At 44.4% G+C, this 24,084-nt stretch overlaps 1 protein-coding gene across 1 annotated transcript in view; it reads right to left on the bottom strand.

Annotated features, from left to right (window-relative positions):
• The window catches only part of LOC115480949 (mucin-16-like), a 142,468-nt gene that overhangs the window by 37,077 nt on the left and 81,307 nt on the right, over positions 1 to 24,084 (bottom strand). Inside the window, 8 exon segments of the mRNA XM_030219932.1 lie at positions 6,400 to 6,546; positions 7,373 to 7,440; positions 9,170 to 9,318; positions 14,678 to 14,713; positions 17,134 to 17,212; positions 17,244 to 17,304; positions 18,120 to 18,187; positions 19,025 to 19,173. Coding sequence (XP_030075792.1) covers positions 6,400 to 6,546; positions 7,373 to 7,440; positions 9,170 to 9,318; positions 14,678 to 14,713; positions 17,134 to 17,212; positions 17,244 to 17,304; positions 18,120 to 18,187; positions 19,025 to 19,173 — 757 coding nt within the window.

Here is a 24,084-nt window from a genome sequence, read left to right as displayed (position 1 = left end):
CGCATTTCCTCTCCACCCGCTACCCCCCCCCCCCCCCCCCCCCCCCGAGGACAGCCCCCTGCACATGGTCAGTTCTGGTAATTTTTACTGACCTGAAGCGCCATTCTCCCTCCAGCACCGGCGATTCCCATAGCCAGCCTTCTGCCAGCACGCGTCGTTGGAGCCTCTTCTCAGGCAGTCCCGCCTCCTCTGCAACTTCCTGTTTCCCACAAGGTGGGACGCAGGAAGTTGCAGAGGTAGGCGGGATGCGCCTAAGAAGAGGCCCCGACGACCGCGCTGGCAGAAGGCTGGCTATGGGAATCGCCGGTGCTGGAAGGAGAACGGAGGCTTCAGGGCAGTAAAGTCAGCAGACCATGCGTACGGGGAGAGCGGGCAGAAGAGACTGGGTTGGGCTGTGAGCAAAAGTGGCTAGGCCTGGGCACATCCAGGCCACCCGTGGCTACGCCCCTGGTCTGGTGAAGATTTCCCCTGTGAATGGCTTTGGAAGCCTCTGCATCTATTGTTAATTCCTAACTGAGGGGTCCTTTTACTACGCCACATAGGTGCCTACGCTTGCACGTCAATTTGGAATTACCGCCTGGCTACTGCATGGCCTGGGCAGTAATTTCATTTTTTACACTCATCCACTACGCGCGCCAGAAAAGAATTTTTATTTTCTGGCCTGCGGCGCTACCAGGCAGTAAAAGACATTCTTTTCGCATAGACCATTACCGCCCAGTTAACGCGTGAGACCTTACCCTAAGTCAATGGCTGATGGTAAGGTCTCAGACCCAAAATGGACGCGCCAATTTTCATTTTGCCGAACGTCCATTTTCGGCCAAAATAAAAAAAGACATTTTTTACAGGTGCGCTGAAAATGGATCCACGTGCGTCTAAAACACGCGCTTACACTAGTGCAGGCTATTTTTCAGTGCACCTTAGTAAAGGACCTCTAAACTAGTAATAACACATTTTTATCTTTCCAAAGAAACTGAACTAGTTGTAAATGCACCAGCAGAGATCAAGACAGTCCTAAACTAAGCCTCTTTCCAGTATTCTCCTGCTGTTTCTCTAGTCCCTGTTAACACTGTCACTAGAGAGGGGCTCCATAATGTTTCAGACCAGGAACACACCATAGAAATTGATATTGCCTCTCAACTGCTCTGTCTTTCTGCTTAATGGGTATTTCTAAAAGGCACCAGTGATATGACTGTTGTTATTGGCTTTTACAGGACAAATGTTGGTTTGTTTTTTTGTCATTTAACTTTTCAGAACTTTGCCTTCTCAGAATTTATCAAGATTGGCAGGTATTGCTTATTCTCAATGAGATAACATGGTACTGAGTGGATGCAATGGAAACTGAAAGGGGAGACTAGGCAAAAAGCTATAGAGTAGATGAGAGATCCCATAAAATATACAGTGGGGGAAATAAGTATTTGATCCCTTGCTGATTTTGTAAGTTTGCCCACTGACAAAGACATGAGCAGCCCATAATTGAAGGGTAGGTTATTGGTAACAGTGAGAGATAGCACATCACAAATTAAATCCGGAAAATCACATTGTGGAAAGTATATGAATTTATTTGCATTCTGCAGAGGGAAATAAGTATTTGATCCCCCACCAACCAGTAAGAGATCTGGCCCCTACAGACCAGGTAGATGCTCCAAATCAACTCGTTACCTGCATGACAGACAGCTGTCGGCAATGGTCACCTGTATGAAAGACACCTGTCCACAGACTCAGTGAATCAGTCAGACTCTAACCTCTACAAAATGGCCAAGAGCAAGGAGCTGTCTAAGGATGTCAGGGACAAGATCATACACCTGCACAAGGCTGGAATGGGCTACAAAACCATCAGTAAGACGCTGGGCGAGAAGGAGACAACTGTTGGTGCCATAGTAAGAAAATGGAAGAAGTACAAAATGACTGTCAATCGACAAAGATCTGGGGCTCCACGCAAAATCTCACCTCGTGGGGTATCCTTGATCATGAGGAAGGTTAGAAATCAGCCTACAACTACAAGGGGGGAACTTGTCAATGATCTCAAGGCAGCTGGGACCACTGTCACCACGAAAACCATTGGTAACACATTACGACATAACGGATTGCAATCCTGCAGTGCCCGCAAGGTCCCCCTGCTCCGGAAGGCACATGTGACGGCCCGTCTGAAGTTTGCCAGTGAACACCTGGATGATGCCGAGAGTGATTGGGAGAAGGTGCTGTGGTCAGATGAGACAAAAATTGAGCTCTTTGGCATGAACTCAACTCGCCGTGTTTGGAGGAAGAGAAATGCTGCCTATGACCCAAAGAACACCGTCCCCACTGTCAAGCATGGAGGTGGAAATGTTATGGTTTGGGGGTGTTTCTCTGCTAAGGGCACAGGACTACTTCACCGCATCAATGGGAGAATGGATGGGGCCATGTACCGTACAATTCTGAGTGACAACCTCCTTCCCTCCGCCAGGGCCTTAAAAATGGGTCGTGGCTGGGTCTTCCAGCACGACAATGACCCAAAACATACAGCCAAGGCAACAAAGGAGTGGCTCAGGAAGAAGCACATTAGGGTCATGGAGTGGCCTAGCCAGTCACCAGACCTTAATCCCATTGAAACTTATGGAGGGAGCTGAAGCTGCGAGTTGCCAAGCGACAGCCCAGAACTCTTAATGATTTAGAAATGATCTGCAAAGAGGAGTGGACCAAAACTCCTCCTGACATGTGTGCAAACCTCATCATCAACTACAGAAGACGTCTGACCGCTATGCTTGCCAACAAGGGTTTTGCCACCAAGTATTAGGTCTTGTTTGCCAGAGGGATCAAATACTTATTTCCCTCTGCAGAATGCAAATAAATTCATATACTTTCCACAATGTGATTTTCCGGATTTAATTTGTGATGTGCTATCTCTCACTGTTACCAATAACCTACCCTTCAATTATGGGCTGCTCATGTCTTTGTCAGTGGGCAAACTTACAAAATCAGCAAGGGATCAAATACTTATTTCCCCCACTGTATCTAGACATCAGTGATTACAAACGCTCACAGTCTAAGCAACAAAGTTCAGTATCTGAAGCCCTAATGTTAGAGGCAGACTTAGATATTGTTGCTATCAACAAAGGCATGGTTCAATGACTCCCATGAATGGAACACAACCATACTAGGCTATAATCTCTTTAGGAAGTACAGAGATGGTTGAAAAAGAGGAGGAGGATTACTGCATGAAAAAAAACAATATTAAAGCAGCTGAAATGTAAGGGGTCTGGAGAAAGGAGGAAGCAATATGGATCATCTTGGAAAGAGAGGAGATGACCTCTATCCACACAGGTGTTGTCTACAGACCTCTAACACAAACAGAGAAACTGTACACAGAAAGCCGGTTTTCTGTGTACAGGAGGAGGCTTCTGCCAGAGCCCATTTTTTCACATTGCAGCGAATATCTTGAACAATAACACTTTAATGTGTTGAGGTATTTGACCTACATAATTCATACGTTGCAGAATCATATTCTGACCCCTGAGGCAGGTGTCATTGGATGCCGAAACACGGCCCGTGTCGGGTCACCTGTTAATAAAGTACTTCCTGTTGTCCTAGTCTTGAAGGCCCAGTGTTACTTTTTTTGTTTGTATACTTTAGTTGTATGCCCTCTCTATTTATACTGTGTTCATGGAAGAAAATCCCAGAGCAGGGCCATGTTTGGCAGGAATGGAGAAGATATTTCACCATTCACAGAAGAAAGTGTTGATGAAAAACTGAAAGTGGACAAAGCCATGGGGCCAGATGAGATAAATCCCAGAATATTGAGGGAGCTCAGAAAGCTTTTAGCAGGTCCTCTTAAAAATGTGTTTAATAAATCCTTGGAGATAGGAGAGGTTCCATGGGGTTGGAGAAGAGTGCATGAGAACAGACAAGAAGTGAGAAAATACAGGCTGGTAAGCCTCACTTTAATGTTTGGAAAAGTAATAGAAGTGCTGCTGAAGAAAAAAAAGATTAGTACTGGGGCCAATTTTATTCAAGATATTTGTGAGTGACATTACTTAAGTGTTAGAGGAAAGGTTTATCTTTTTGCGATGACATGAATATTTCAACAGAGTGGACACCCCAGAAGGAGTAGACAACATGAGAAGTGATCTACAATAATTAGAAGAATTGTCTAATGTTTGACAGTTAAAATTTAATGTGAAGTGCAGAGTGATGCACTCGGAGAGTAGAAAGCCAAAGGATCCGTATGTTATAGGGAGCAAGAGGCTGCTAGTACCTTGGGGTGAAAGAACCTGAGAATCTTAGGTTAGAGAAACAATGTTTCAAGGCAGTGGACAAAGCCAGAAAGCTGCAAGGCTGCATGGAGAAAGGCATAACCAGCAGAAGAAATAAGGTGTTAATGCCCCTGATTGTTCAAATTTTGCAGAAATCTTTAAGAATTACTGGGCCAGTAGACTCCAGTTACAGGAAGCTTACGGTGGCTCATGTAATATAGATTGTTCCTTGGCAGACTATGAGCTATCACAGGTTGTGGATGACTGTATCCTACCTTGTGGTCAGTTGTGGCTATTCTGACCAGACAATGATCTCAGTTGCAACACTGGAGCAAGGCCGCCGAGAGACATGAGAGGAAAAGCAGCAGCAGGGCAGGAAATGCGGCGGAGAACAGCGTTGGAGGAAGGCTTTTGCTGGGGGGCTTGGGGGACCTCCGCCAGCCAAACTAGAGGCCCCGAAGTCCAGTGTCTGCTCCTCCCCAGCCTCTAAGGGAGGCCCAGCACCAGAGTTTTCTTTCTCCTGCTCCTGTCAGGACACGATTACCCGGGTCACGTCAGGAACAGGAGAGAGGCCCAGGAGAATCTTGCCCTCCCCCCTCTTGGCGGCCCTGCACTAGAGCACTCAGGGTTGCAAAAATAACCTCCAAATCAACAGGAGAGCAGAAGGGCAAGTCTTCATAAACACAGTACATTTCATCATAAAAGTACAATCTGTTTTATGCTCTCTTTACTTTACCCCAAATATTTTGATCACATACAAACTTTCAGCTACTTACGAGTAGTGGTCGGCAAAATACTTCTTTCATTATAACCTGTAAAATAAAAAAACAAAAGTCTGACAGTATGCATTTCACAGGATCCAGAAGAGAGCACTTTGATGGTGATGGCCAACAATCAATTTGCCTATGAAGAAAGATGCTATGTTGGAGAGACAGGCCAAATGCTTGACGAGATTGAATCTACACAGACACCACATCAAAACCTATAGAACTGACCAGGGTGACACCTCTGTAGGACCAGAGCTCTGCACTAAGACTTTATGGTGAGAATACTAAAGGAAATTTCAGAACCATTCAAGAACGTAAAATGTTTGAAGTTAAAATGATGAAATATTTTGGCACTCACCAGACAGAATTTAACTAAGATCTGGGTTTCCTATCACATTATAAACCATAAAATTAGACTGCTTTGTCACCCTCTGTTCATCCATCCATCTCTCCCTGTTTCTCACTCCCCTCCTCACCCACCCCTACCTTCCTCATGAGGACTGTCATTGGAATGCTTTTATATTCCACAGATATATTCTGATATATGTCATCATTTGCTCATTTCTGATCTAAAGAAGAAAGGGTTCCCTCGAAAGCTCATCAAGAAATGTATTGTTGGTCCAATAAAAAGGTATTATCTGCTTTTCTTTGTTTGTTTTATTTCTATTTATTACCTTTAAAGTGGACTAACACTGCTACCCTTTATATAATTGGTCAAATTTTCAAAATGCCTGCAGCTTTGCCAACTATGTTTAAGGCACTAACCATAATCTAACTAACTAGTTTGAAAATGAAATTTGTCCTAAATTAAGATGTCCGTAACATCAGATTCAGTAAAGTTAGACACTGGGAAGAATCACATTAAACGCTATGCTCCTTCTGTCGCTGAAACCTGGTTGTAAATGTTAGCGTGTATCTCATGCCAGTTGGGTACGTAAACTGACCCTATTCTATAAATAAACACTGTGCCCAGATTTTTGGGAATGCTCCTGACCCACCCATGCCCCTCCCATGGCCAACCTCTTTGAGTTGAATGCAAAACAATGTAGGTGTACAGTGTATAGAATACAGGAGATCTGTTAGTAAGTCCTAATTAGTACCAATTTGTCAATAATTGATTGTTAATGACTCATTAACAAATACGTTTGTGTGCGTATCTGGGATCCGTGCCCAAATTTGGGTGAGCTTTATAGAATCCAAGGGGTTAATGCCTAAACTTAAGTCAGAAAAAACTTCAGTGCAAGCTCCCTGACCCCTGCTCTAGTACCACAAGAGTACAAGAGCAAAAGAGGATGACTAATCCATTCAACACCACAAGCCCAAATTCATCAATCTTAAAACAAGCCATTGAGCCAACTGGTAGAATCCTCAGGTTAAAGCTTTAAAAAAAAACAGTATCTTACCATACATAGAGGCTGCTATTGTCTAGTTTATAAGGCCCCAGTTGGGTGATGTCCTTAGTCTTCTTGCTCAGCTCTCGGTAAATAGACACTCGGTCAAAGGTGGGAGTACCAGAGTCATTTTTGTAGATGCAGACTGCTTGACTGTAGTATCATCTGCATTGTTTGCAGATCTGGAGAAGACAGATTTAAGCTACATAAATATCAGACAGACACTTTGTTTTTGAAAGTATTCCTCTTTGGTCTTTCAAATTGGATCTGAAAATCCAAGTTATCTGGATAGTATGTTCACTAGGAGATATTACCTGGGAATCAATGGGAAGGTTTAGAGCAGCAACACATAAGTGGAAGCCACCAACAAACTAGCAGAGGCCTCGCCACACCATAGTTCGAATGTGGGAAGCAGGTAGGGTGGTGGCAGGTTGGAAATGTAGGGGAAGGAATGAGAGGGAAAGGGTGTGAAGAAGAAGTGGTCACTAGACAGTTTTTAATGGGTGAGCACCAATCATATCCTAGAAATTCCCACCAAGGTGTAGAAGGAGGAGTTCGGGGATGGGTGACAGATAACAGGGCTAGTGAGCTGCATCAGTGCTCAAACGTATTCTGCCTCTAGAGCAGATTACACAGCACATGTGAAGTAATAGGCAGATTTTGGGTGAAGAGTCAATGTTGTCCACACCTTGTTAAATTATAATGATGAGTGCATGCTATCTGTGGTCTATCACTGCTTTGATGGCTGGGTGACCATAACAATATTAAAAATAACGTTCAGACTCGACCTTCAATGGGGCAAACAAAAGACATATTTGCAGTGACGGTGAAATTTGGTAGAGGGTGTCTAAGGGGAGTGGTGCTTGAGCAGCAGCTCCTCTAGGGTGAATAAAATAGACAAACACTTTGAAAATATTCTCTGTTGCTCTATCAAACTGGATCTTAAAAATGTACCGTTGAAAGCTGTAACTACTATTGGTCTCACCTGAAGGAAGTAACTTTGCATCCGCTGAAAGCTGGACCCAGGCTGCTGTTCTTGAGGTTGGAATTGAGCTGGAAGAAGAAAACTTTGGTGAGTAAAGCAAAGAAATTGCCTATAGGTCTCTCTAAAACATTATTTCTTGTTCATTGTACTTAATGGGAGAAATACAGCAGGGTAACCGTCCTCCATCTAGAAATATTTCTCCCAAATCTTAATATAATTCTTGTAAGCCCTGTGGGATGTGATCCTTGTGTGCTTCCTGCTCTGTTCATTTCTTGATATTCTTCTGCCTGGCTACTACATGGCCCGGGCGGTAATTTCATTTTTTACACGTGTCCACTATGTGCGCTGGAAAATATATTTTATTTTCTGACACACAGAGCTAACCGGGCAGTAATCGCTATTTTACGCTGTGATAAACCACAGTGTCTGCCCTTACTTGAGGAGGCCGCCAGAGGGCGCTCTCCCATGGAAACTGGGAGCTCCGGGGATCTAGCTGAGTATTGGCATGTATGGGCCAGTAGGGGGAGCTCCAGAGAGATAGCTGAGGGAGTGAGACGAGATTTCTAGGCCAGATCTTTCTGGAACCAGAGGGGCAAGGTCTCAAGAGGTGGGGGAGGTTTATTGGACACCTCATAAATAGCTTCCTCTCAGCAGAGAAAGGAGTTTTGCCCAAGGAAGAGGAGAGGGGAGCCTGGAGGCTGGAACTGTGTGTCCCGGGGCTGAGGAGGAAGGACTGTGTGTCCGAGGAAGTAAAGTAGGCTATAAAGCCTGGGGTTAGAAGTCCCCAAAATATTGTGGTTGGAACTGTGAAGTGTTTAAAAAGAACAAACAGCCGTGGGGTGGAGGATAGGACCGTAAGGTTAAGGTGAATAAAGTGTGTCCTATCCAGGGGAGGTGGCTGTTATACCCTGAGACCCAGATGTCCCCAGTAAATGGTCTCAGGGGGGTGCTTCGCAGTCAAAGAATAAGAGTTGGAAAGCCAGGTTCCCAAAAGACTATAATCAAGCTCTAATAAACTGAATTTACATGCAACCAGCTAATTTGCATATTTTTGCAAGCAGAGGAAGCTGTGCTATCTTCCAGAGAAGGGTGACCAGGGGGCCCCACCAGAAGAACTGGTTAGGTGGGTCGGTTACCAGGAGATACAGCGGGGAGGCCGGGCCCGGACTGAAGGTTAATGAAGAGGTCACCCTGAGGGAAAGGGGAGGCCCAAACATAGAGGCCCGAGTCAATGCACTCACAAAGAAGTCTGATTTCAAGGTGGTTCTCTGAGGCAAAGGGCTGGTGAGGCCAGGCAGGAGCCACTAGAGGGCCACTGCACACTGAAGAGCACCCCTGTGGGCTTACAACGTGCACTGACAATTGCCACCCGATTAACATGTGAAACCTTACTGCTAAGTGAATGGGTGGTGGTAAGGTCTCAAGCCCAAAATAGATGTGCGTCAATTTTCACATCAATTTGTGGCCCAAAAAAAGAGGCCTTTTTTTACAGGCATGCTGAAAAATGGATCTGTGCACATCCAAAACATGCACCTACACTAGCGTAGGCCATTTTTCAGTGCACCTTAGTAAAAGGGCCCCTCTATGAGGAAATCCAGTGTGTTGCTCTCTCTCTCAGTCCAATATTCTTCCCAATTTCCTGCAGGTTCAGGTAACCCAAGGTCACCTAATTTGACTAACCAAAACCACAAAATCCTGCCAATTTCAGCCATCCTAGCTTACCAGCCGTGGCTTTTTCCCTATAAATCTAAAGAACAGTTGAACTACAGTAGATATTGAGATACAGAAAAGACCTACCAAGGCAGACATCATGTTAGCTGTTATACTGAATTTGGAAGAATTTGGGTTTGCCAGGTCCGGGGTGTACTTGAGGTTGACCGTTGTAAAGTTCACTGTGAAGGGTACATTTGTCGGGAGTGGAGCTGGTTGTGTAGCTGGTGTCATAGCTGCAATAAAATGCAAACACAAGATATAGCGTAACTTAACATACTGATAGCTTTGCTGATGATCAGTAATTAATGTAAAATTACTATGTAGCGAGAGGTATATAAATGATTAAATGAAATGTAATTCCTCATGCTCTGTACAATTGAATGCCCTGTAAAGAACCTTGAACTTTACTGAAAATTGCTGGAATGAAAAAACAAAGGGCATGATGAAAGCTAGAAATGAAACTTTTATTCTGCATTTGACTCCAGGAATGAAGAGAAACGATCATGTCCTCACCTTGATGCTCTCATGAACTTGGATTACTTTTCCAATTTTACTTCCAACAAAAATAAATAAGTGAAAAATTTAAAACAATTAGAGGGCAATTTGTAAAGAAACTAGCTGATAAGTAAGAAGCTTTTGTTAATAAAATCTGAGCTTCCAAATTTAGGAACCTAAGCTGAGTACCTGCACTAGATACCTTAAATTAACTTAGGAGTTTTCAGCTGCAAATCTGCCTAAGATTAGGATGCTAATTTTAGGCCGCTTGTTCATTGGTTAGATTTAGGTTCCTAAGGGGCTTTTTAACAAATCTGCAGTAAGCACTAATGTGTATTTACTGCAGCAAAAAATGGGTTATTTTAGGGTGTGCTGAGATGTCCCGCAATAATTTTGGGATGAGTACATGTTACCCATGTGCTAAAAAATAAAGCAAGTCTGGGGTCAGAGAGTGGGCTAGTTCAATGACTCCCATGAATGCTACACAACCATACTAGATTATAACCTTTTTAGGAAGAACAGAGATGGTTGAAAAAGAGGAGGAGGAGTACTGCATGAGAAAAACAATATTAAAGCAGCTGAAATGTAAGGGGTCTGGAGAAAGGAGGAAGCAATATGGATCATCTTTGAACTGACTAACTTCCGCAAACTACTGAAGACCCACCTCTTTGACAGAACATACCACAATGATTAACACATGTGAACTCTTCCACATGGAACGAGAACTGTCCTACTCTATTACTTGCTAAGATATTATCATGTTTTATTATTATCACCTTACCCTTAGATCCTTTTGCTATACTAATGTATTTTTTCAGACAGATTTCCACAACTCATGATGTATTGTAAGCCACATTGAGCCTGCAAAAAGGTGGGGAAATGTGGGATACAAATGCAATAAATAAATAAATAAATCATCTTGGAAAGAGAGGAGATGACCCTCTATCCACACAGGTGTTGTCTACAGACCTCTAACACACAAACAGAGAAACTGGACAAAGATCTGATCATAGATATCTGAAAGCAGGGAATAAAAGGGAAGGTGCTGTCGCAGGGGAATTTCAACCTGCCATATCCAGATTGGACTGTCACATCTGCAGATTCAGAAAGACAAATGGTGATGGAACCCATGAAAGAAGGGCAGTAGTACTGGAACCAGCACTCACAAATGAGTAAAGTGTGTCTAATGTCTGGGTGGGTGCCCACCTGAGCAGCAGTGATCATCACACAGTATGGTTTGGTATAAGAGCTGAAGCAGAACACAGGTGCACAAAACTCAAAGCCCAGGATTTCAAACATGCTAACTTTAGTAAAATGTACCTGAAGAAAGAACTGATGGAATGAGGTTAAAAAAAAATGGAAAGATAGTGATCCAAGCTGAAATGAGCTATAAAAATGACAATAGATCTTTATGTAAGGAACGTAAATAAAAAGAAGAGGAATATGATTCTCCAAACAAGTGGTTGAAAAAATAAAGGCAAAAGTGGTAACATTCATGAAATACAGAATAATGCAGGAAAGAATGCCAGAAATAAATTGTTTAAACAACTGGAACAAATTAATTGGTAGGACTATTTAGTTTAGTCCTCTGCATTTCATTTCTCAGACTATGAATACACACAATTTGTTTAGGGGCCCTTTTACAAAGGCACGTAGGTGCCTACACGTGTCCAACATGCGTCAAATTGCCACAACCGCCCGGCTATTATGTGCCCCGGGCGGTAATTCCATTTTTGGCACGCGTCCAAAACATGCAGTACAAAATATTTTCTATTTTCTACCATGTGGCGCTTACCCGGCGGTAATCAGCAGTTGACGTGCGCTGACACTTACTGCCTGGTTAGCGCGTGAAACCTTACCGCTAAGTCAACGGGTGGCTGTAAGGTCTCAGGCCGAAAATGGATGTGCGCTGGTTTTAATCTTGCCACATTTCCATTTTGGCCCACAAAAAAATGCCTTTTTTCCAGGCACGTTGAGAAAATGGATCTGTGTGTATCCAAAACATGTACCTACACCAGTGCAGGTCACTTTTACTCCACCTTAGTAAAAGGGCTCCATGGAGGGGCATAATCGAACGGCACCGGCCATCTCCAAGGACGGCGCTGCAAAGGGGCCGAGCCAACCATATTTTCGAAAAAGTTGGCCGGCGATCTTTTTTTCATAATACGGTTCGGATCGCCCAAATGTCAGAGATGGCCGGGTTTGAGATGGCCGGCATTAGTTTTTGCCCATAATGGAAACCGAAGCCAGCGATCTCAAACCCGGCCAAATTCAAGGCATTTGGTCATGGGAGGGCCAGGATTCGTAGTGCACTGGTCCCCCTCACATGCCAGGACACCAACTGAGCACTCTAGGGGGCACTTCTAAAAAGTAAAAAAATAAAAATAGCTCCCAGGTGCATAGCTCCCTTACCTTGGGTGCTGAGCCCCCCAACCCCCCCCCCCCCCAACCCACTCTCCACAACTATACACCACTACCATAGCCCTAAGGGGTGAAGGGGGGCACCTACATGTGGGTACAGTGGGTTTTGGGTGGGTTTTGGAGGGCTCCCATTTTCCACCACAAGTGTAACAGGTGGGGGAGATGGGCCTGGGTCCGCTTGCCTGAAGTCCACTGCACCAACCACAACTGCTCCAGGGACCTGTCTACTGCTGCAATGGACCTGAGTATGACATTTGAGGCTGGCATAGAGGCTGGCAAAAAAAGTTTTTAAAGTTGTATTTTTGAGGGTGGGAGGGGGTTAGTGACCACTGGGGGAGTCAGGGGAGGTGATCCCCGATTCCCTCCGGTGGTCATCTGGTCAGTTGGGGCACTTTTTTGGGACTTGAACCTGAAAAAAAAGGGACCAAATAAAGTGGACCAAATTCTCGTCAAGGCCGGCTTTCTTTTTTCGATTATCGGGCGAAGCCAGCCATCTCTACGCACACCCCATCCCGCCCCCGTCCTGCCTTCACTACCATGCTGACACGCCCCCTTGAACTTTTGCTGGCCCCGCGACGGAAAGCATTTGGAACCGGCCAAAATCGGCTTTCGATTATACCGATTTGGCCGACTTCAGGAGATCGCCGGCCATCTCCCGATTTGTGTCGGAAGATGGCCGGTGATCTCTTTTGAAAATAAGCTGGTTAGTGATTCATCTAATCAATCTTTGTTTTAATTCCACTTTTCATTTTCATGTATACAACTATCACCTGGTCTCTCTCAAGAAACCATCATGAGCCAAAAGGTTTTATGAAATTCTTCTTGTCATATCTTTAGTTTACAAAAGCTACAGGTTCAATCTTTCTTAAAGATAAGTGTGGAATTTGGTGTTTACCATAGCATAATCACGGTTAATCATTAATGAATATTTGCACAAGCAGTGGTTTTTTATGCCAGTGATGATGAAAGAGGTCATTTGACCCGTCATATCTTTTTAAATCAATTCAAGATTTAGAAGGACTTTGAGGCTTTTTCCACTGCTATAGAGTGCGTTAAGGGACTAATCTTTTTCTGACTGCAGATCTGGTGTTTTTGGTTTTGTTCAATCTTTCTTAGACCATTGATTTATGGATTAATATCCATAGGAAGATGTTATATGTATATCATTTACATATTATATTTTAAATGTATTCATATATTTCTAATTGTATTCATGTTTTATATCTTTTAATGTTTTACACTTTGCTGTATTTATGTTTTATGACTAATAGACCCCTGAGGCAGGCACTCCATCCCGAAACAGGGTGCCATGTCAGGTTTTATATATATTTACAAGTACCAGAAATAAAAGTGGTTTTGTCAATGATGACCATCTTGTGTCCTTGGTTCATCTCAAGCCTTCTCCACCTACCCACTGTGGTTTTCTGTATATAATACAGACATTTTTTTTATTGTAACCACAGAAAGGCAGTATATCAAATCCCATCCCCTTCCCCTTTGATGAGAAAAAGCAGAATGCTAAACTAATATTTCTGTGTTCATGGAAGAAAATCCCAGAGAAGGGCCATGTTTAGCAGGGATGGAGTAGATAGTTCACCATTCACAGAAGAAAGTGTTGATGAAAAACTGAAAGTGGACAAAGCCATGGGGCCAGATGAGATAAATCCCAGAATATGAGGGAGCTCAGAGAGCTTTAGCAGGTCCTCTTAAAAATGGGTTTAATAAATCCTTGGAGATAGGAGAGGTTCCATGGGGTTGGAGAAGAGTGCATGAGGACAGAAAAGAAGTGAGAAAATACAGGCTGGTAAGTGTTTGGAAAAGTAATAGAGGTGCTGCTGAAGAAAAAAGAGATTAGTACTGGGGCCAATTTTATTCAAGATATTTGTGAGTGACATTACTTAAGTGTTAGAGGAAAGGTTTATCTTTTTGCGATGACATGAAGATTTCAACAGAGTGGACACCCCAGAAGGAGTAGACAACATGAGAAGTGATCTAACAATAATTAGAAGAATTGTCTAATGTTGGCAGTTTAAAATTTAATGTGACGTGCAGAGTGATGCACTCGGAGAGTAGAAAGCCAAAGGATCCGTATGTTATAGGGAGCAAGAGGCTGCTAGTACCTTGGGGTGAAAGAACCTGAGAATCTTAGGTGAGCGAAACTATGTTTCAAGGCAGTGGACAAAGCCAGAAAGCTGCAAGCCTGCATGGAGAAAGGCATAACCAGCAGAAGAAATAAGGTGTTAATGCCCCTGATTGTTCACATGTTGCAGAAATCCTTAAGAATTACTGGGCCAGTAGTCTCCAGTTACAGAAAGCTTATGGTGGCTCATGTAATATAGATTGTTCTTGGCAGACTATGAGCTATCACAGGTTGTGGATGACTGTATCCTACCTTGTGGTCAGTTTTCTTTCTCCTGCTCCTGTCGGGACCGGGACACGATCACCCGGGTCACATCAGGAACAGGAGAGAGGCCCAGGAGAATCTTGCCCTCCCTCCTCTTGGCGGCCCTGCACTGGAGCACTCAGAGTTGTCAAAGCAACCTCCAAATCAACAGGAGAGCAGAAGGGCAAGTCTTCATAAACATAGTGCATTTCACCATAAAAGTACAATCTGTTTTATGCTCTCTTTACTTTCTCACAAATATTTTGATCCCATACAAACTTTCAGCTACTTACGGGTAGTGGTCGGCACAAAACTTCTTTCATTATAACCTGTAAAATAAAAAACAACAGTCTGACAGTATGCATTTCACAAGATTTTATTTATTTATTATCTCATTTATACCCCACATTTTTCCCAACTGTGTCAGGATCCAGAAGAGAGCACTTGATGGTGATGGCCAACAATCAATTTGCCTATGAAGAAAGATGCTATGTTGGAGAACAGGCCAATGCTTGATGAGATGAATCTACCCAGACCCACATCAAAACCTATAGTACTGACCAGGGTGACTTCCTCTGTAGGACCAGAGCTCTGCACTAGAGACTTTATGGTGAGAATACTAAAGGAAATTCAGAACCATTCAAGAACGTAAAATGTTTGAAGTTAAAATGATGAAATAATTTTGCACTCACCAGACAGAATTTAACTAAGGTTCTGGGTTTCCTATCACATTATAAACCATAAAATTAGACTGCCTTTGTCACCCTCTGTTGATCCATCCATCTCTCCCCTGTTTCTCACTCCCCTCCTCACCTACCCCTACCTTCCTCATGAGACTGTCATTGGAATGATTTTATATTTCACAGATATATTCAGATATATGTCATCATTTACTCATTTCTGAATTTCTGATCTGAAGAAGAAAGGTTACCCTCGAAAGCTCATCAAGAAATGTATTGTTGGTCCAATAAAAAAAGGTATTATCTGCTTTTCTTTGTTTTGTTTTATTTCTATTTATTACCTTAAAAATGGACTAACACTGCTAACCCTTTATACCATCACTCATAATGTATTGTAAGCCACACTGAGCCCGCAAATAGGTGGGAAAATGCGGGATACAAATGCAAATAAATAATTGGTCAAATTTTCAAATAGCTTCTCTGCTGCAGCTTTGCCAACCATGTTTAAGTGCACTATACCATAATCTAGCTAACCAGTTTGAGAATGAAATTTGTTCTAAATTTAGATGTCCATAACATGAGATTCAGTAAAGTTAGCACTGGGAAGAATCCACATTAAACGCTATGCTCCTTATGCCGCTGAAACCTGGTGTAAAATGTTAGCGTCATATCCATGCCAGTTGGGTGTGTAAATGACCCTATTCTATAAATATACACTGTGCCCAAATTTTGGGAATGCTCCTGACCCACCCATGCCCCTCCCATGGCCAACCTCTTTGAGTTGAATTCAAAACAATATAGGTGTACAGTGTTATAGAATAGATGCTGATCTGTTTGTAAGTCCTAATTAGTACCAATTAATGTCAATAATTGATTGTTAATGGCTCATTAACAAATACGTTTGTGTGCGCATCTGGGATCCGTGCCCAAATTTGGGTGAGCTTTATAGAATCCAGGGGTTAATGCCTAAACTTAAGTCAGAAAAACTTCAGTGCAAGCTCCCTGACCCCTGCCCTAGTACCCACAAGAGTACAAGAGCAAAAGAGGATGACTAATCCATTGCACACTGTAACAAGGCAAGCCCTAGTGAAGCAGTTGAGCCCAGAATTACGGGTCCCAGAAGTCCTTGAGTGAGTAGCCCTAAAAAGATGGAATGGATTCCCAGTCCCAGCAGGGGGAGCAATGGATCGAGGCAGACTGAGCCTGTTACCCCTTCCCCACTAGAGGGCGAGGGAAAGATGAAGCGCCGTTCCCTGGCTTCGCCACCAGTATATAATTCCCCCCCCCCCCCGCTGTGAGAAGGGGAGAGCAGATTTCCTGGAGGCTCTCAGTCACCAGGAGAGAGGGGAGACGAATGGAAGAGAGAGATTCCATGGAGTATGTGGAGGAGGAAGTAGCCTGCCACTAGAGCTGCCTAAGGGACAGGAGCCAGCTACCATGGAGTGGGAGAATTCAAAGGTTGCCCTGCCCAGCACTTGAAGGCAGTGGAGGAGGCCACACCGGGCGTGGTGCTGAGAGGTGGGAGAAACTGTGAACCCTGCTCTTACAGGGTTCCCTCTGTGCTGTGAAAAGGCAGGTGATTTGTGGTATTGGTTTGATGTGCAAAGACTGTCCAAGAAGAATTTGTTCTGAACTGTTGTGCTATATTGGAAGTGTGCTGAACTCTTACTAACCCTTCTGAAGGAGGGGGGAAGGGAAAGCTAATGCCCTAATAGAAGACCTGAGGTCTTGAGGAGCTGAGCGTTTGCTGAGGGGTTTTGGGACCGAGGACTGTATCTTTTTTCTTTTGAAGATTATCTTATGAGGACTGTACCTTTTGTTATGGAAGAATTAATTATGATTTTTGGTATGAAATTGCCTTGATAATAAAATACTTGGCCCTGAGTCCCAGTATCAGCAGTATTCTGTCCAGGAACCCTGGGAGCCCCACAGGCTTGCCGGCTCCACCCAAGAGGAGGAAGCGGACCCCCCTTTACAACACCACAAGCCCAAATTCATCATTCTTGAACAAGCCACTGAGCCAAGTGGTAGAATCCTCAGGTTAAAGCTTAAAAAAAGAAGTATCTTACCATTAACATAGAGGCTGTTCTTGTCTAGTTTATAAGGTCCCAGTTCGGTGATATCATTAGTCTTCTTGCTCAGCTCTCGGTAGATAGACACTCGGTCAAAGGTGGAGTACCAGAGTCATTTTGTAGATGCAGACTGCATTGACTGTAGTATCATCTGCATTGTTTGCAGATCTGGAGAAGACAGATTTAAGCTACATAAATATCAGACAGACACTTTGTTTTTGAAAGTATTCTCCTTGCTCTTTCAAATTGGATCTGGAAAATCCAAGTCATCTGGATAGTATGTTCACTAGGAGATATTTGTGTCAAACCTGGAAATCAATGGGAAGGTTTAGAGCAGCAACACATAAGTGGGAGCCATCCACAAATAGCAGAGGGCCTCGCCACACCATAATTTGAGTGTGGGAAGCGGGTAGGGTGGTGGCAGGTTAGGAAATGTAGGGGAGGGAACAAGAGGGAATGGGTGTGAAGAGGAAGTGGTCACTAGACAGTTTTTTAATGGGTGAGCACCAATCATATCCCTAGAAATTCCCACCAAGGTGTAGAAGGAGGTGTTCTGGGGATGGGTGACAAGATAACAGGGCTAGTGAGCTGCATGAGTGCTCAAAAGTATTCCGCCTCTAGAGCACATTACACAGCACATGTGAAGTATAGGCAGATTTTGGGTGAAGATCAATGCTGTCCCTACCTGTTAAATTATAATGATGAGTGCATGCTATCTGGTGGTCTATCACTACTGTCATGGCTGGGTGACCATAAAATTATTAAAAATAACGTTCGGACTCGACCTCCAATGGGGCAAACAAAAGACATATTTGCAGTGACGGTGAAATATGGTAGAGGGTGTCAAAGGGGAGTGGTGCTTGAACAGCAACTCCTCTAGGGTGAATAAAATAGACAAACACTTTGAAAATATTCTCTGTTGCTCTATCAAACTGGATCTTAAAAAATGTACCGTTGAAAGCTGTAACTACTATTGGTCTCACCTGAAGGAAGTAACTTTGCATCCGCTGAAAGCTGGACCCAGGCTGCTGTTCTTGAGGTGGGAATTGAGCTGGAAGAAGAAAACTTTGGTGAGTAAAGCAAAGACATTGCCTATAGGTACGACTAAGACTTGGTGTGATTATGTCACAGGGATAATATCTATATTCTCTGTATCTTTCTAAAACATTATTTCTTGTTTCATTGTACTTAATGGAGAAATACAGCAGGGTATCCGTCTTCCATCTAGAAATATTTCTCCCAAATCTTAATATAATTCTTGTAAGCCCTGTGGTGCACGATCCTTGTGTGCTTCCTGGTCTGTTCATTTCTTCATATTCTTCTGCCCGCCTACTACATGGCCTGGGCGGGTAATTTCATTTTTTGCACGTGTCCACTATGTGACCCAGAAAATATATTTTATTTTCTGGCGCATGGAGCTAACCGGGCAGTAATCGCTATTTTACGCACTCTGACGATCACCACCCGATTAACATGTGAACCTTACCGCTAAGTGACTGGGTGGTGGTAAGGTCTCAGGCCCAAAATGGATGCGCGCCAATTTCACATCAATTTTTGGACCAAAAAAAGAGGCCTTTTTACAGGCATGCTGAAAAATGGATCTGTGCACGTCCAAAACATGCACCTACACTAGCGCAGGCCATTTTTCAGTGCACCTTAGTAAAAGGGCCCCTCTATGAGGAAATCCAGTGTGTTGCTCTCTCTCTCAGTCCAATATTCTTCCCAATTTCCTGCAGGTTCAGGTAACCCAAGGTCACCTAAGTTGACTAACCAAAATCACAAAATCCTGTCAATTTCAGCCATCCTAGCTTACCAGCTGTGGCTTTTTCCCTATAAATCTAAAGAACAGTTGAACTACAGTAGATATTGAGATACAGAAAAGACCTACCAAGGCAGACATCATGTTAGCTGTTATACTGAATTTGGAAGAATTTGGGTTTGCCAGGTCCGGGGTGTACTTGAGGTTGACCGTTGTAAAGTTCACTGTGAAGGGTACATTTGTCGGGAGTGGAGCTGGTTGTGTAGCTGGTGTCATAGCTGCAATAAAATGCAAACACAAGATATAGCGTAACTTAACATACTGATAGCTTTGCTGATGATCAGTAATTAATGTAAAATTACTATGTAGCGAGAGGTATATAAATGATTAAATGAAATGTAATTCCTCATGCTTTGTACAATTGAATGCCCTGTAAAGAACCTTGAACTTTACTGAAAATTGTTGGAATGAAAAAACAAAGGGCATGATGAAAGCTAGAAATGAGACTTTTATTCTGCATTTGACTCCAGGAATGAAGAGAAACGATCATGTCCTCACCTTGATGCTCTCTTGAACTTAGAGTACTTTTCCAATTTTACTTCCAACAAAAAAAATAAGTGAAAAATTTAAAACAATTAGAGGGCAATTTGTAGAAGAAACTACCTGATAAGTAAGAAGCTTTTGCTAATAAAATCTGAGCTTCCAAATTTGGGAACCTAAGCTGAGTACCTGCACTAGATACCTTAAATTAACTTAGGAGTTTTCAGCTGCAAATCTGCCTAAGATTAGAATGCTAAATTTAGGCCGCTTATTCATTGGTTAGATATAGGTTCCTAAGGGGCTTTTTAACACTTCTGCAGTAAGCACTAATGTGTATTTAAGTACATAAGTAATGCCACACTGGGAAAAGACCAATGGTTCATCGAGCCCAGCATCCTGTCCACAACAGCAGCTAATCCAGGCCAAGGGCACCTGGCAAGCTTCCCAAACGTACAAACATTCTATACATGTTATTTCTGGAATTGTGGATTTTTCCCAAGTCCATTTAGTAGTGGTTTATGGACTTGTCCTTTAGGAAACCGTCTAACCCCCTTTTAAACTCTGCCAAGCTAACCGCCTTCACCACGTTCTCCGGCAACGAATTCCAGAGTTTAATTATGTGTTGGGTGAAGAAAACATTTCTCCGATTTGTTTTAAATTTACTACACTGTAGTTTCATCGCATGCCCCCTAGTCCTAGTATTTTTGGAAAGCGTGAACAGACGCTTTACATCCACCTGTTCCACTCCACTCTTTATTTTATATACCTCTATCATGTCTCCCCTCAGCTGTCTCTTCTCCAAGCTGAAAAGCCCTTGCCTCCTTATTCTTCATAGGGAAGTCGTCCCATCTCTGCTATCATTTTAGTCGCCCTTCACTGCAACTTTTCCAATTTTACTATATCTTTCTTGAGATGCGGCAACCAGAATTGAACACAATACTCAAGGTGCGGTCGCACCATGGATCGATACAATGGCATTATAACATCCTCACACCTGTTTTCCATACCTTTCCTAATAATACCCAACATTCTATTCGCTTTCCTAGCCGCAGCAGCACACTGAGCAGAAGGTTTCAGTGTATTATCGACGACAACACCCAGATCCCTTTCTTGGTCCGTAACTCCTAACATGAATCTTGCATGACGTAGCTATAATTCGGGTTCTTTTTTCCCACATGCATCACCTTGCACTTGCTCACATTAAACGTCATCTGCCATTTAGCCGCCCAGTCTCCCAGACTCGTAAGGTCCTTCCGTAATTTTTCACAATCCTGTTGCGAGTTAACGACTTGAATAACTTTGTTTCATCGGCAAATTTAATTACCTCGCTAGTACTCCCATCTCTAAATCGTCTACTATAATAAAACTCACCCTCAACGTTCTGAGGACACTGTCAGTGAAGCCAAGCTCTGACTTCCTTCAAAAAGGTTCCAAGGTTCATGTGGTAAGCCACCAAAATTGCTCCGGGCCCCGCCCTCGAGGGCGGAGCAATGGCAGAACAACGAAGGGGTTGGCAGGGAGGGAGGCAGGGAGGCGGGGGTGGGAAATCGCTCTGGGCCCCGCCCTCGAGGGCGGAGCAATGGCAGAACAACGAAGGGGTTGGCAGGGAGGGAGGCAGGGAGGCGGGGGGTGGGAAATTGCTCCAGGCCCTGCCCTCGAGGGCGGAGCAATGGCAGAACAACGAAGGGGTTGGCAGGGAGGGAGGCAGGGAGGTGGGGGGCGGGGGGGGTGGAAAATCGCTCCGAGCCCTGCCCTCGTGTATAACGTCATGACGTTGGGGGCGGAGCAATGCCAGAACAACGAAGGGGTTGGCCAGGGAGGGAGGGAGGGAGGGGGTGTTGGCGACGAAAACCTTGCTAGCGCCTGTTTCATTTGCTCTGAAACAGGCTTCTTTTACTAGTTTATAAATATATTAAAAAGCAGCGGTCCTAGCACAGACCCCTGAGGAACCCCACTAACTACCCTTCTCCTTTGTGAATACTGCCCATTTAACCCCACTCTCTGTTTCCTATCCTTCATCCAGTTTTTAATTCACAATAGGACATTTCCTCCTATCTCATGACCCTCCAATTTCCTCTGTAGCCTTTCATGAGGTACCTTGTGAAACACCTTTTGAAAATCCAGATACACGATATCAACCGGCTCCCCTTTGTCCACATGTTTGTTTACTCCTTCAAAGAACTGAAGTAAATTGGTCAGGCAAGATTTCCCCACACTAAAGCCGTGCTAACTTGGTCTCATTAATCCATGTCCTTGGATGTGCTCTGTAATTTTGCTTTTGATAATAGCCTCTACCATTTTCCCCGGCACCGACGTCAGACTCACCGGTCCTATAATTTCCCGGATCTCCCCTGGAACCTTTTTAAAAATCGGTGTCACATTGGCCACACTGCAGCAAAAAATGGGTTATTTTAGGGTGTGCTGAGGTGTCCCGCAATAATTTTGGAATGAACACGTGCTACCCATATGCTAAAAAATAAAGCAGGTCTGGGGAGAGAGAGTGGGCTAGTTCTGTGCTTATTGGTTAGCACAGCTACATTGTCTTGCGCTAATTGATTAGTGCGTAATTAGCACGTGAGCCCTTATCATCTACATAATTGGTGGAGATAGGCACTTACACGTTAATGGCCGCATGCTAATGGCAAAATTAATACATGGTCATTATTTTTAAAAAAATGGAAAATTCTTCCATTTTACTCTAGCAGTAAAAATGGCCTTAGCGCATGAGAAAGATTCACTAAGCTTGCGGTAAAAGGGGGTCCTGCGCTAGTAGTGGTGGCCATTTTCCCCACGTGACAGGGCCCCTTTTACCGCAGCGGGTGAAAATAGCCAAAAATGAAATGGCCGTGTGGTAAGTTCGCACTCGCCATGCGGCCATTTTGGGTGGGATAACTTACTACCAACCATTGAGGTGGCTGTAAGGGCTCCAACACTAACCCAGTGGTAACTCCCTGCAGAAATATTTTTTCAATATTTCCGCTAGCGCTGGAAATGGCACACGCTTGAGGCAGAACTATCGCCTGCACCCGATAGTTGTGCCCACACATGGGAAGCCCATTGCCATGCGGCAAACCTTTAGTAAAGGGGCCCCTAAGTTAAATGTCTAGTGTTGAAAATCAATGTTAAGCTGCTATGAGGCCCTTTTACTAAGTGGTGACAAGCACTAGCACATGAGTACTGCATGCTAAAAGGCACTACCGCGGGACGTGCTCAGGCATCCCGCAGACATTTTTGAAACCGTGCATGCTACCTATGAGTTAAAAATATGTTTTATTTTTTAGCATGGCGGGTGTGTTTGGTGGCGGAGAGTAGGTGTGTCCTACATTAATCGGGTAGCAAAGGTAAATCGCCACATGCTGCCCCTTTTTCAGGGCCGCTGAGAGGGGGGCAAAAATTCCCAGGCCCGGGTCTCCAAGGGGGGCCCGGCGCCGGGGTGAAGCCACCGGCGCTGCAGTCCATGGTCTCACCTGCCTGCCTCCACGGCTCCGGGCCCCCTGCATTCAAAGCGGCAGTCGCAGATTGCCTCTCTTCTGGCCTTCCCTCCCTGTGTCCCGCCCTGCGGAAACTGGAAGTTACATCAGTCGAGGGCGGGACACAGGGAGGGAAGGCCGAAGAGAGGCGATCTGCGACTGCCGCTTTGAATGAAGGGGGCCCGGAGCCGTGGAGGCAGGCAGGTGAGACGCGGGACTGCAGCGGCGGGGGGAGTGACGTGGTGTGGCAGCGGCGGGGGGGCGGAGGCGGGGCGGCCTGGCCCAGGGCCCTGCCTAGTCTTTCGGCGGCCCTGCCCATTTTGCATGGGGTTAATGGCAGGAGCCCTTACCCACCACACACTAATGGCCATGCACTAATTGGGAAATTAGTGCATACAGCAGCAGCCTCAGCATGTGGGAAATCCACGTGCTAAAATTAGTGCAGGCCACTTAGTGCAGCTTTGTAACTGGGCGTGGCCCCAATGTTTTTTTAACCTGGCCTAAATCTGCCCACTTTTTAGGAATCTGGTAAAATTAGATGCCAGTATTTCAGGACTCAGCCAAATGATCAATTTAGAAGCCTAACTCTCACATAGGGGCCCTTTTACTAAGCCGCAGCAAAAAGTGGCCTGCGGCAGTACGAGCACGTCTTTTGGGTGTGCGCTGGGCCCTAGTTTGCTACTTCCTGGAAAAAGAGCCTTTTTTAAGGGGCCGGAAAATGGACAGATGGCAAAATAAAACCAGCACGCATCCATTTTTGGCCTGAGACCTTACCACCACCCATTGACTTAGCGGTAAGGTCTCACGCGCTACCCGGGCGATAGGCATGCAATTTACTGCCAGGTAAGTGCCACACGGTAGAAAATAGAAAATATTTTCTAACGCATGTTTTTGGCGTGCACCAAATTCAGAACTACTGCCTGGGGCACGTGGTAGCCAGACGGTAATGCCGATTTGGCGTGCGCTGGATGCGCGTAGGCCTTTACGTGTCTTTGTAAAAGGGCCCCATAGTTAGGAGACTAATCCCTTTGAATATCAGCCTTTCAGGCATTACCCACCTAGGTGCAAAAGGTTGAAAACTGTGCCCCAAAGTAAGGAAAGGTCTGAGGAGGCATGCCCAAAGATGAGGTCAGGAAAGGTCTGTAACGTGTACATAGTTTAAATCAGAAAAATTGTGTG

Source organism: Microcaecilia unicolor, chromosome 11 (assembly GCF_901765095.1).
Source record: "Microcaecilia unicolor chromosome 11, aMicUni1.1, whole genome shotgun sequence".
NCBI classification, from domain to species: domain Eukaryota; kingdom Metazoa; phylum Chordata; class Amphibia; order Gymnophiona; family Siphonopidae; genus Microcaecilia; species Microcaecilia unicolor.
Note: the sequence above shows the minus strand (reverse complement) of the source record. Positions and strands in the feature narration are given on the sequence as shown.